At 42.6% G+C, this 13,820-nt stretch overlaps 2 protein-coding genes across 6 annotated transcripts in view; one reads left to right on the top strand and one right to left on the bottom strand.

Moving 5' to 3' along the window:
- Window positions 1-5,831, top strand: part of LOC115627471 (thyroid receptor-interacting protein 11) — a 40,115-nt gene extending 34,284 nt beyond the window's left edge. For 3 of the 4 annotated variants that reach the window (XM_030523143.1, XM_030523146.1, XM_030523145.1), the window contains 4 exons: window positions 565-728; window positions 793-996; window positions 4,753-5,031; window positions 5,102-5,831. In XM_030523143.1, coding sequence (XP_030379003.1) covers window positions 565-728; window positions 793-996; window positions 4,753-5,031; window positions 5,102-5,427 — 973 coding nt within the window. In that variant the 3' untranslated portion in view covers window positions 5,428-5,831. The remainder of the gene's footprint in view (window positions 1-564; window positions 729-792; window positions 997-4,752; window positions 5,032-5,101) is intronic. The other variant, XM_030523144.1, reaches the window with a different exon arrangement.
- Window positions 5,832-9,416: 3,585 nt separating this feature from the next.
- The window catches only part of LOC115627529 (adenylate cyclase type 9), a 71,776-nt gene continuing 67,372 nt past the window's right edge, over window positions 9,417-13,820 (bottom strand). For both annotated transcript variants that reach the window (XM_030523229.1, XM_030523230.1), the window contains one exon: window positions 9,417-13,621. In XM_030523229.1, coding sequence (XP_030379089.1) covers window positions 10,215-13,621 — 3,407 coding nt within the window. In that variant the 3' untranslated portion in view covers window positions 9,417-10,214. The remainder of the gene's footprint in view (window positions 13,622-13,820) is intronic.

Consider the following 13,820-nt stretch of genomic DNA (forward strand, 5'->3'; position numbering starts at 1 on the left):
GGTCCGTTGGGGTTGGAGGGAAATATGTAACGGCACTAATTACCGTTGACATTTGCATTACCGTTGTTGCTTCCCTGATAAGCGTGGCTCTGAGTCAGGCGGCGTCGTCGCCGTCGCCACCGCCATCGCCATTTTTGAAATTAATTCGTTACATTTGTCGACGCGCCTGCAGGTGGCAACAACGCCCCATCCTACCCCCAAAAGCCCCTGCCCCCAAACACATTTCGTCACGCTGCGATAACGAAACAATGCGAGCATCGAGTGGAGGCGGTGAGGTGCCAGCCGGACACGTTTCTAAGCGCTTTGTTAAGCTCTGTCACGACACACATATACAAAAGCACACATACAGCACACACAGGTACACTTAAACACCTGTTAATTGCCGCAGCAAATGCGCGACGTCGCCGTCGACGACGCCAGCACCTGAACCACACATTTGGCCACGCCGCTGACAACGGGCAACGTGTCCAAAGCGCTTTCGCCAAATAGGCCAGTTGCAACAGTTGTAGCTCGATTGCCTGCTAGCCAGGCCGCACTATCTAACGGTTCTCACTTGTCTTGCAGCATACGCGCCAACCAGCAGGCGGAGACGCTGCAGGCCCAACATGCGCTGGTTCTTAAGCAACGGGACGAGCTGCTCCACAAGCTGAGCCAGTGCGAGGATCGTGAACTGAAGCAGCATGCTGCGCTAACCAATCTGCAGTGTGCGCTGGAACAGTTTCAGAACGGTAAGTCCCTTTAGTACCTACCTCTTTGCTTGTCCTACTAAGTATGTCTGCAACCCGCGCACAGACAAGGACCATGATATACAAATGGCGACGCAGCGCATACGGAAGGAGCTGCAGTCGGAGCTGGATAAGCAGATCGTGCAGCAAGCGGAGCTGGCCGTGCTACATCAGAAGCTGGCCGATGCTAATCAAGGACTGCGAGCGGCTGCTCGACTGTCCGACCAGCTCGAGACGAGTCAGCAAACGATCGCCGTGCTGCGTGACGAAGGTGAGTGAAGAATCCTTGCGCACCCTTGCTCTTTCTCTTGACTAACCCAAGCAAGCCAAACTGGTGCCAGCACTCGGTCGTGTGTTAATAACCACTCCCTTCCCCCACACACCGCTTGCCCCACAACGCCTGCTAAAAAGAAAAAAAAAAAAAAAACAACAACAACAACTACAAAACGCACTTGGCATGTAATGGCATTTTGTTTAATCCGTGTCATGGTATCCCTTGCCTGAATTCTTGATGTTCTTCTCCTTTTTTTTTGTATTTTGGTCAACTGGTTTAACTCCATGCACCACCGATAACACCACCAGCAGCAACACCACAACCACCACAAGCCCCACGAGCACCACGAACCCCAACAATTCCACCAATCACAATTCGATCTTATCTTAAGTTAGAAAGAAAGCGAGCATATGAAAAAGATAAAAAGATAAAAAGCAAAGAAAAGAGAAGTAGAGAGCGCATCACGTCACATCACTCGATTCTTAAAGGTAAATATCAGCTGGTAATTCTGGGCGATATACGTACTTTGAAACACTCGGAATTTCAGTTGGTATCGACTTTTCTGGATTGCATTTTATCACCATGAACAAAGAAATTATTTTTTTAAAATTACAAAAAACAAAACATGAATATGTAACGCAAATACTAAACCAAGCGAAGATGATCGATCCGATCCGATCCGATACGATCTTAAATCGATGTACGGCACCATGGCAATTGGCTGAAAAATATGTTCAAAGTTGGTCCAGAGCGTATCGCCCTCAACGTAGCTTAACAATGCATGCTGGTGGTGCGACTTGTTTCCCCCACTCCTCAAAGAATTCTCTCATCCATGTCGGTCCGTATGGATCACTTTTCAAAAGCCTCTTGATTAATTTTCGAATTTATTGCTATATATGTATTTAATTTAATTTCTTAACTTTTTTTTTTTGTACTGCACTTTTACGTTTGGACTGTTTAACTGTATGTCTTGCACATTAATGTAATAATATTTAGTGAACCGATACCCATGCACCACACACACACACAAAACAAGAAAACAAAAAAAAAAAAAAAACAGTCAACCCCACACAAAAATAATCAACAAATTATGTACTTTATTGCATTTTGGAAACGTTTCGTTTCGCCCATACGAACACAAATACGAAATTTCCCAGACTAATCCCAAGATACAAATCATTAATTAGTAGTTGTCATATTTATGTAGAAAGTATTAGGTACATACATCTTCAGTTTAGAAGAAATAATAGATGCTACTGGGCCCGTTCTTTTTAACTATGTTGCTAGTTGTAAAGTTTATTTTACATTCGATGACTATTGTACAGTGCCCTTTCCTTTTATTTAGTCATCATTGCGAATAATTAAAATTTTGAAATCATTCATAGGATTTTTTATTCTTGGGGCCTATTACGAGGCTTACAAAATGCAATGAAATGCTTATTAAATGAATATGTTCTTTGCTAATCGGAAATTAAGTCATTTCAGACCATAAATTGAACATTTTTTCATAACGTTAGCTTAGAGGGTGTTCTTGGAACATGCAATTCATCACATTTGTCAGGAAGTAAACATTATTTTAGGACGAAAAATGGCCAAAAGAGTATTTCATAACAGGATTTTTTATTTTCTTTTTACACTTTTGTTGGCTAGCCTTGAGTATAGTTTCAAGGGAAAAAACTCGAAATAGAGCAAAAAAGTAACAATGTTGCCACATTGCATGCAAATAAAATAAATAAACAGCTGAACTGGGATTGTGATCAAACTGCCCAATAGGGTAACACTTAACTCCTCGAAAATGGGATGAAAGTATTCCTTTTGGTTGCAGGTATTCAGGGCACCACCCATCGCACACTGCACGAAAATGTTGAATTTATTTCCTTGTGTTTTGTTGTAATATCTGTTTTCTCCGCCATTCCCAGTGTTTTAGTTTTCTGTTTTTTGCTCCGCTATTACTTTCTTTCGATCACAAAACTATATGCGTACATATATCTGCAACGTTTAATTTCTTAGACGTTTCAGACTTTAGTGTATGAAGTAAAGCTCTCAGACTCATAATACAGTCAGATATTATTTAACGTGTAGATCAGTTTTGAATTTAAGCTTGTTTTTACAGCTTACAAATGTTTTCTGTTTTTCGTATAAAGTAAAAGAAAAGTTTGTTTTTTTTTTTTTTTTTGGAAAAAAGAAATACAGTTTTGGCCATCATTGTGCCCGCAATATTTGAATTTAGGGAAATGTGACAAATGAGAATGTTGCAGTAATTACACAGTTTTATTGAATGTATGTAGATTATTATTGATATTGCCATTATTTGTCTGTATGTGTGTGTTTGTGTACAAATTGTTATCTCTCTTGATTTCTTGAAAAAATATAGTTTATTTGTAGTCGCTAAGTGTAGATCGTACTTGTAAAAACTGTAAAGAGTAAATGCGAGCTTGCCAGTAAATCAGTAAATCAGCTCAATACATATATATATATATCTACAAATATTTGAAACATATGTATGTATGTATATCCGTAAATCGTAATCGGTCAGTAAATAGTCCGTTCTAGTAAATCTGTAAGCTGTTTAACCACTTATATCTACTATATCTGCAGCATTGACTAATCTCAATTTGTAAATGTGAGCACTTGAGCCATTTGACGCACTCACTTTGCAATTGGAGATTGCTCGAGATTGCAGCATATGCCACATTGTAATATCTAAATAAGTACATAAGTACATACAAACGTACATAAGGACCAAGCTGCTTATGTTAGTTAGTATGTATGTGTATGTATGTGTATACCTTCTCCTCCTGTATGTTGCTGCCCGCTAGCTGCATTCTACCTATATTAAAATTATAACTATAACTATGACTATGTTTATAACTATAAAACTATGATTATGATTATAAATATGATTTGACTATCGCTCGTTCGATCGTCGCCCGTTCGCTCGTTCGTTCGTTCGTTCGTTTGTTGTTGCGTTTAACTCTTATTTTCGATTGATTTTGTTTGCTGCCAACTTTTTAGTTTTGATAATTTGCCACTTTTTGATTTCTCATCGCTTATCGTTTCTTGCCAATTGTTGACCACAAGAATGGAACTGAATTGAATTGAATTATTGTAACGACAAATTGAACAGCCAAGCATGCCTGCCAACAACAATACTTGTATGTATAATAACAAGAACAACAACAAAAAAGAACAGCAACAAAAATAATCTTAACAGCTCGCCAAAACAATAATAATAATACAAATAATAATAATAATAATAATAGTATTAATACAAAATAACAAAGCGCGTATCGAACTCCAACAGCATCCGCATCTGCATCCGCATACGCATCCACAGGATCGGGAAAGAAAGGCGCCTGTACGGTTGAGTATTACATCAGGTACTGGTGTGCCATTTTAACAACTAACCAGTACTTATGTCATACTACGCCGTGCAGCTGGCGCACTAACCGCATGCCACAAAGTCCAGATCAAATCAAAAACTGAACATAACAGACCAGACCAGACCAGACCGGGCCAGTTCGGCTCAGCAAAAGCGACGCAATGCGCATGAGTCGCGCATGAAACGCCCCCGAAACGCGCGCATTGTTTTTCTTTCTTAAACCCAAACCCTGTTGCATGAGATCTCATTTACTAAATATCCATTCTAATTGCTCACTAATTCCACCAATTCCACTAACCGCTGATCGTGTTCTTGCATATTTTAAATCCACCATCAACGTCGGCTCTTCACACTCGTCGGTAAACCTGTAGTGGACAGCTTGAAGGAGCACAATGGGCAGCTGGAGCAGAAGCTGAGCAGCAGCGAGTCGAGCCAGACGGACAAGATCGACAAGAGTCTCATCAAGAGTCTGCTCATTGGCTACGTGGTTAGCGGGCATGCGGGGGACAAGCAGCAGGTCCTACGCATGATATCCTCTCTGCTGGACTTTAGCGCACAGGAGGCCGATAAGGTTGGCCTCAACAAACCCCAAAGTAGTTGGCTGGGCGCCATTCTCGGCAGCAATCCGGGACAGACGGCCCAAGGCACAGGTTAGCTGAACCCTGAGAGTGCTAGAAAACCCAAACCAAACTCAGTTTTTCTTTACCTCTCTTTTCTCAGCAGGTCGAGACAATCTGATGCAAGCCTTCGTGCAGTTTCTAGAGCAGGAGTCGCAGCCACAGTCGCAGTCGCGACCCACGCTGCTGAGCATGGCCGACCAAGCAACTGGTGCAGGATCAGGGACAGCAATAACCGGCACAGGCACAGGAACGTCAACGACTGTTCCTTCAACCGCGCCTACACAGTCTTCGGCTGAGCAGCCAGCGAGGCGCCCCTCAAACAGCTCGGCGGTCCCGCCTGCACAGCCGCTGCTTATTAGCTCCAACGAATTTGCGCCGACACGCAACTCCAGCTCGATATTAAAGGATATTCTCAGCGACTCCTGATTGTTGTAGACAATTTGTAGCAGTTGAAGATGTTTTTTTTTTTACCACGTCACTTTTTTTTTACAAGCTAATATGTATATGAATTTTATATGTATATGTACTATATATATCAATAGTGTGTAATTCACGCTCTATTCGTTTCAAATCGTGTATCTATATACATATATCTACCTATGTATCTACGCGAAGAGTAATGCCGATTCGTGCAACTGTAACAATGTAACAATAACTGTAAATATGTAAAATCAGTCCTCCTATCAATTCAATGTTTAGTTTAATCTGCTCTGCGGGTGTTTTATCTCAACTGCACTGTCGTGTCATAAGCTTAAGTAATATTGTATTATTATACTCCAAAACTGTTACCTGGCACATCTATACCTACATATATATCGATAACTCCACTATTTCTAGTTTTTCTGAGAAATTGCATCGAGCAAACGATATCGTTTACTGTCTTACAAGTGACTGCCTAAAGCTGGTACGCTTCTTGGAGTCTCCAGCTCGGAGGTTCCGGAAATTTGCGCAGCCGCCTTTCGTCTCTCGCAGCGGAGACGTCTCTTCATACGCAAGTGCCTTAACCATTTGGCGTATGTGTGTCTAAATTTGTAGTTCGTGGCAAAATGGCAATATCGTGATAAGTTAATGACACTTAATAATAAATAAATGCACTCATGCAAATTGTTTAAACCTAAACCAATACCTGTGTACTTACTTTCGTCTTTCCCGTTCGTTTTGAATCATGGCCTTGCAACACTGCCTAAAAGTATGCAACGCCATAGCTGGGTAGACTTAAACGTAAGATGTCTGTAAAAGCATATATCTTCCCACTAAAAATAATCGTGATGCAGAATGAAGGGAGTGTTGTCTTCAATTCGTGATGGGCCTCCTTGCGAAAGGTTGGCAGGAAATCGGTATTATTGTATTTTTATATTATAAATGTTTAACAACAATAAGAAATATCCTCAATTAGAGAGAGCGTGAGTGCAAGGATTTTAAAGCTTATAGAAGGAAATGGTTCGGTATTTTATCCCCAAATATAAAATGTAATTTAAATACTAATAACTTTCTTTATGTTTGGAAATGGTTTGAAATACTTGATAGGCTTTGCTCCAAAAATGGCCTCCATTGACTGTAAACCAAGCATATGTGCAATGGAATTCAAAATCAATTTTGTTATTTTGAAATATATATAGTTATTTTATACAATGGTACAGAATATTTCAATTTCGTATTTCCATGTTGAATTCCACATACCTATGTACTATATACATGCATATAACGACCACCAATAGACTCTTGTTGTATTCTCGCAAGTAAGTATAGACATTTGGTTTTTTTTCGTACACACATTTTTATACGTATTTCTTGTTTTGCGTTTATTATTATTCACTATAACATTTCTATAAACTCTTTTTTGCGAAAACAAATTTTAGTAAATGTTGCAATAGACCGCCATATTGGCCAGTTCAACATTAACATCCGTAAACGGTTAAAATACATACATACATACATAAAAACATCGGCTCTAACACATGCACAATATCATCTCTTGTTTGCTCTACTTTTTCCTTTTTTTTCACTTGCGTGAAAATGTTTGCTATAGAATTTGCTAGGAGTATGTAAATATAGCAAACAGTACGATTGGCCAGCTCGCTGCGGCCGCCATCCTATTCTTTTTACTAATTTTGTAGTATATCCTTGCAAAGGGTATTTACGCCTCTAATTGGTGTTTGTAACACGCGGACTTTGGCCGTTTTAGTTGCTTCTAGAAATTGAAGGTATTGCCCATAAAATTTAAGTTAGCTGCTCTCTATTCGACAATAGCTTAGAGCCCAGATAAATACTAAAATATCACCAAATATTTGGTTGATAAAAAAATAGATTGAACAAAATTTATATTTTCAGAATGGGGTAACAAATTTCAACCTTTTCCAAGTATTTGGAATTTGGATTCATTATCATAGAGCTGTTTGCAAGGGTATTTGATCTTCGGCTGGCCGAGAATATGGTATTTCCCTATTTATTTTAATGCATCAGGGCCACATATACTCGTATTTGCGAAACGGAATACCTTTATCATTCTTTTATATACGTTTTTTATTTCGAATTTTGTTCATAAAAAAATATTTATTTAAATTTCGATTCCGCTTTTTTTCTCACATTTTCGTTTTTGTTTTAAAGTTGTGTTTTTCTTTTTGGCTTTTTTTCAATTGCTACTCTCATTAAATAAGTAGAAAATACGTTTTGTATATAAAAATACAAGAGGGTCCATAAGTTACAGCGTACTTTTTGTTGTCCATTTAGTTGTGAAAACAGTTTTTGTGAGTGCGTGCGTATGTGTGAGTGTTGTTCGGAGAGTCATTTTTAATAGTTCATGGATATCAAAGCTTACTTTCCACAGGCACGCACAAAATGCCTGTAAAAAAGAAATGGACTAATGCTTCTGAAAGGTATCCGTACGATTAAAATGCATATTCATATGCAAGTATTAAACGCTGAGCAAATTAAAAAAGGAATTGTTGAGTTTCATGGCGGCAGTTGGAAAATTATTCGAAAAAGTTGTGAGCGGGAGGGAGCGGAGGCGAAAATGCGTAAGTTTGTTGCAATTTTTATTTTTTACAAAATATTCCATTTTTGTTTCAGCAGACGCAACAATTCAGGAAAATAAGATAAATATTCCTCACCTCATTTCAGCGCTATGGATGGTCACAGTTAAATGAGTCTTTTAAAAGCCAATTTTTCTTAAGAGACGTTCAATCGCCCTCCAAGTTATGAACATAGAACTTAGTTTTTGGCTATTGCCATTGCTATTGGATGCAATATTTTCGTCGCCACCCTCGCGCGTGTTAAAATTATGAGTGTGAGTGTGGAACAAAATAGAACTATACATAGTATTATCTATGTAGGTAGGAGTATACTACCGAGTATGAAAATGCTGTGCCGCACTCTCGAAACAGAAAATTGTTTTATGCTTTTGTACTGCTGATTAACACTTGGAGAAGTTTCTCATCGAGCTTCTGATTTAGCTTCTGATTTCACTAATTGTTGTTGCTTTACTTTCGCTTTGTTTCAATAAATATACACTTGTACATATACATATAAACAACACATTGAATAGCTGTATTTAATATTCGTTATATAAATATCATCGTTGCTTAATTTTTAAAAATGAAAAAAAGAGACATTTTTTATGTTTTTTGTTTTTTTTTTGCTTTTACTTACACAGAATTTTCTAACAATTTACAACATTTATTTGCTAATTTTTGCGTTTCGTCGTTTTTGTATTTTGTTTGCGATTTCTTGGCAAATAACAGGATACTTATGCCTATTCTTGTCTTGTTCGACACGATTTGTTTAATGATTAGTTTAAAAAAAATGTAGACATTTAAAGCCATAAATATTCATATAGGTGTAGTTACTATATTATTCTTTAGTTTTACATTCGCAGTAAATAGTTATGCAAAAAAAAAATTACTTTTATTTATATATGTATGTATTTGTATATACTATACATATATGTATGTATACTTGTATATAGTGTGTTGCATGTCGATCCGCTAATAAAACATACATACACACATACATTCAGTAAAACATCGTATTAAATATTTATGCTGTGTTGCTTTGTCTGGATGTGTGTTAGTGTGTGTGCGTGTGTGTGCGTGTATGTGCGTGTATGTGCGTGTATGTGTGCGTATGCGTGTGCGTGTGCATTCGTCGTACTTGCAACACTATGCTTTAGATTTAAATCAGACATAACAAACTTAACATCAACATCGCTACATATTCAGCCTACAACTTATGTACTTACATACATACATGCTACATACAATACATACAGACATCGTCAGCAACGCTTCATATTCAACATTAGTTACATATCACAAAACAGTTTACTCTCGTGGCCCCCACCCTCTCCCCAAACCCCAACCCCCACGGCACACGCCCCACTGCCCCACTGCCCTACGCATCTCCCCTTCCAGCCCCTCACATCCCTTTCCGTTTCCGTTTCCCTTTCCTTTCTGCTGCCCTAGCAACTGCATTTTCTTTAATTTCATATTAGTTTTCATTGAAATTTTCGCTTCCATTCACATTTGTCTGGCTTAGAACTTTTTCAGTTCCACTCAGTAAGCACTTGGCACGCACAGCTCCAGTGTTCTTCTTCTTGCTGTTTTAGTAGTAGTAGTAGTAGTTGTTGTTGTTGTTGTTGTTGTTGGCCCACAAGTTGAATTCATAAATGCAATTTTGAAACCATGTTTTCAACCTTTCCTTCGGCCAGAGCTGTGCAAGTGTGCTGTAGAACTAGTTCTTTTTGTTTTGTTTTGTTTTGTTTGGTCTTCATTAGTGTGTGTTTCGGATCTCTAGTGGTATTAAATATTAACTAAGCCTGTTTCCATTTGCACGCATTTATAAAAAACTGTATCGATACACCGAGAAAAATGCAGATCTAACTTCGAAATGTTTTGTTAAGACATTACTTCATAATTTCCTTTGGCTCCACTGAATGGAAACAGGATCGATAAACTGTAGTTCTGTTGCTTTGGTTAGTTGGTCGTGTGTCTGTCTCTGTGGGTGTGTGTGTGTGTTAGTTAGTTAGCTTTGTCTAAAACGTAGCACTAGATAGAGTCGGGTTTGTCAGGTTAGCAGACTTAGGATTCCCTTTTAAGTATGTGACCTCAAACAACGTCGAAATGCATGGATATAAGGGATTTGATGGGAAGGGAAAGGAGCTAGGACTTGATTTAGTTTCATTTCAAAGAAACAAATAATCGCGGAACTGAACCCGTTCATTCGAGCGTTGTCGCTGCAGATGGTGTCGTCGTCGGGGTCAGATGGTTGCCACCATTCGCGTGCAGCGACTCCTGCGACTTAAACAGTGTGGTCGTCTCGTTCGAGTGCATGTCATCCTCTTCCTGGGCACACTCGACGCACTCATTACGCGGCTTGGGCGCCATCACCATCGATATTTGTTCGGCATCAGCAGCATCCTCATCCCCTTCCCCATCGCCATCGCTTTCACTATCACCAGCCTCTGGTTTATCTTCATTTTTATCGGCATCGTTATCGCTTTGAGGCTTGGAACCCGTGAACAAATAGACCTCCATGTGATCCTTACCCTTCACATAGACACTGCCACGCGGCTCAAACTCGTATCGTTCGGTTAGAAAGGGCAGGCAGTCCTTGCCCACCTGTATGCGATTGGGCACACCTGTAGAATCCATGCGCGAGGCCACATTGACGGCATCACCCCAGATGTCGTAGAACAGCTTGCTGGTGCCAATTACTCCTGCTGTGACATCCCCAATGTTGAGACCGATGCGTAGAATCAGATTGAACTCGAGCAGGTCCTTGTTGAAGGCATCTACAACGCCCTGCATCGCGATCGAGAACTCCATGAGTGTGTGGATGTGCTCGTTTCCGGAGCCGCGATGCGCCGGATCCAAGCCGCTGGCGGCCATGAAGGTGGATCCAATGGTTTTTATTTTCTCTACTGAACGAAATTCAGGACGGGAGAGTAGCTCGTCGAAATCCCCGATTAGCTCATTGAGAACGCGTAGGAACTCCTTACCACCCAGGTAGCTCTCGTCGTACATTTCGTTAAAGTTGACAATAGAGGCAAAAATGATGGCGATATTGTGATGGTTCTCCGAGTACTTGGCCGTGTTCTTCAGATGCTCCGCCACGTGCTTGGGTATAATGTTGTGGAGTAGCATGTCCGCCTGATTCTTCATATTCTGCACCTGCACTTTATCCTGGTTGGCGACGGCGTTGCCGTAGAAGGTAAGACGATAGCCGATTTCGAACTCGCGATTTAGCAACCACACCAGTATCAGTATCAGCAGCAGGTCCAAATAGATTTCGGTATGGTAGTCGTGGAACCACTTGATTTCCTCAGCTGCAGCGCTGTCATTCAGATGGGTCTCGCTATCGATGGCATCCGTGTCGATGCGATTCGAGTAGACTACTAGCTGGGAAACGGCAATACCGATGAAGCAAAGGGCAGCCAGAAAGGCCAGTATGTTGCGCATCCAGCAATTGAGCTGCGTGAAATTGCAGAAGTGGACGATGCACACGAATATTAGGAAGCCATAGTGGTACTCGAAGGCCTCCAGCTGATCGAGATCGAGTAAGAGAAAGTTGGCAATGATCAGCATGACGGGCATAGCCATGAGGACGGCAAGGCATATGTGCCACGGGTACCAGCTGGATATGGCCTCAAAGATACGATCGGCGCACGACTCGAACTGCGCCGGACCCTGGTGGCCATCATCGGTGTTGGGACCGTCGACACAGCTGCCGCTTGACTTGGAACGTTGTCGGGTGCCATGACGTCGACACATCTGGCGCGTAAACAGGAACAGTGCGAACACTTGGATAGCCGTGAAGCATGAGAAGAGCGTCACCCAGAGTCTAAAACTAGGGGTAACTGTGTTCTGCGTCATCAGAAACAGTGACACCGAAATGCAAAGATAGACGGCAATGCCCACAAAGATGTCGATGTAGGTGTTGTAGCGTGGTGTGGCCAGGGTGGGCGGTCCCTCCGTCTCGTGTTCGCTTCCAAATCGATGCGCCTTGGACCGGAAGTCACGCTCCATTTGACGCGACTTAAAGTACAGACTGAAACGTCGTAGCGGCGGCTTAACTAAATAGCTGCGTTGTGATTTCGCATTGTCCCGCACGCACCGGATCAGCTGCAGGTCTGACTGCTTACGCAGTTGTTGCAGGCATGCGGCTAGAGGATCGGCTACCTGGGGCGTGGGCTGCGTAATTGGCGGCAGAGGAACGTGGGGTAGCGAGGCGTCACCGATGTTCGAAATGCTCGACGTGGAGCTGGTGAAGTAGCCGGACACTCGATGCTGGCTGATCGCCGACTGGTTGAGAGCATAGATCTGCTGTTGTATGGAGGATCGGCGGGAATTGCTCTTGATTCCCGAATCCTTGCGAGAGGTTGCGGATGGGCAAATGCTCAGTCCATCCGGCCAGATGCTGGAGTTACGCGAGTGTGTGGGCGGCGGCGGTGGTGGCAGCGACGACGGAGCACGGTCCGACGTGGAGGCGGGTGTGACTAGCAAGGAATGTGGTGTGCAAGCGGTAGAATTGCTGCTGCAGGCAACTGCAGAGCTAACCTGCTCGCCGCGACCCACAGTTAGGGTGGAAGCGCGAGGTCGGGGGACTGGCGACGACTCCGTATGGCCCGACTGTCCAGACTGGCCCGACTGGCCGCTGCGCCCACACTGCGATCGGTAGCTGCCGGATCGGCCGAAGGGTGAAATGTCGCTGCGCGACTGACTGATATAGGAGCGCACATCGATTACGTCATCGAACATAGAAAATTGTCCGGGTGAGCAGCAGCCACCACCGCCGGTGGCAACATCGGGTGAACGCAAAACGCTGCTGGCCAATGCCGTGGATGTGGCTGCATGATGGAGCACCGGCTTCTGCGGTATATCCAGCATTTGGGTATTCGCACGGCCCCCGCTGGTAGCCTCCACCAACACGGGTAGCTGCTGGTAGCCGCCATTCGCTTGAGGCTCGATGAATGCTAAAGCCTCGTCCTGCTGCAGGGGGGTTAGTGAGCTAGAAGCCGTATCCGTGTTGATGGATTTGTCTGTGTTCTTAGCCAACTCCTCGAATTTTTTAAGAAAGCGGGGCATCTTCCACACCTTAAGCTTGATTTTGGGTCGCGTCTCCTGACTGCCGCCGCCATTGAGTTTGGGTGTACAGTCATTGGAGACGCGACAGCAGGTATCCCCATCGTTGGTCTGCTGCTCCGGTTGCTCGTCCGAGTCCAAGCTGCCCGGCAGCGACTTGGTTGTAATTATGATCTTTGGTCTCTCACGCACTACAATAACGGGTGGTATGCCGGCTGCGGCCGGATGAATGATGCCACGTTCCAGGTCGCGTTCGCGACTCTGAGATTTCTTGCGCAGCTTCATGCTAAGCGAGGTCAGTCTTGGGCGTATGGACAGCACGGGTGAGGGATTCAGCGAGTTCGACATCTGACCAACGGGCGAGGCTGGCGGCACGTTTGGATGTATGACCGAAATGTTGGTGGCGCTTTGTGAGAATGAGGTTCCGGGAGCGCCGGGCAGCATGAGAGTACTGCCCGTGGTATTAGCAGGTCTGCTGGGGCTGAGACTGTTCGTGCGCGATACGTCTTTACGTCGTCCTACGACAAAAAAGGTGCGATGGCCTGCGAAAACAGAATAAGAGCATATTTAAATGTTGTGTAGGAGAGCAGGAAATTCTAGAGTAGATCTTATTTGGTCAGGAATAAGTTGCAATGATAATTCTAGAATTGATGCAAGTAAGAAAACAAAAGCTTTCCACTTTCCTCCGGAGGAGGCTCAATAAATAATAGGTAACATTGTTTGACAACAGGACGTGCTACG

This window comes from Scaptodrosophila lebanonensis, unplaced genomic scaffold, assembly GCF_003285725.1.
Source record: "Scaptodrosophila lebanonensis strain 11010-0011.00,11010-0021.00 unplaced genomic scaffold, SlebRS2 tig00000096-arrow-pilon, whole genome shotgun sequence".
Classification (NCBI taxonomy): Eukaryota; Metazoa; Arthropoda; class Insecta; order Diptera; family Drosophilidae; genus Scaptodrosophila; species Scaptodrosophila lebanonensis.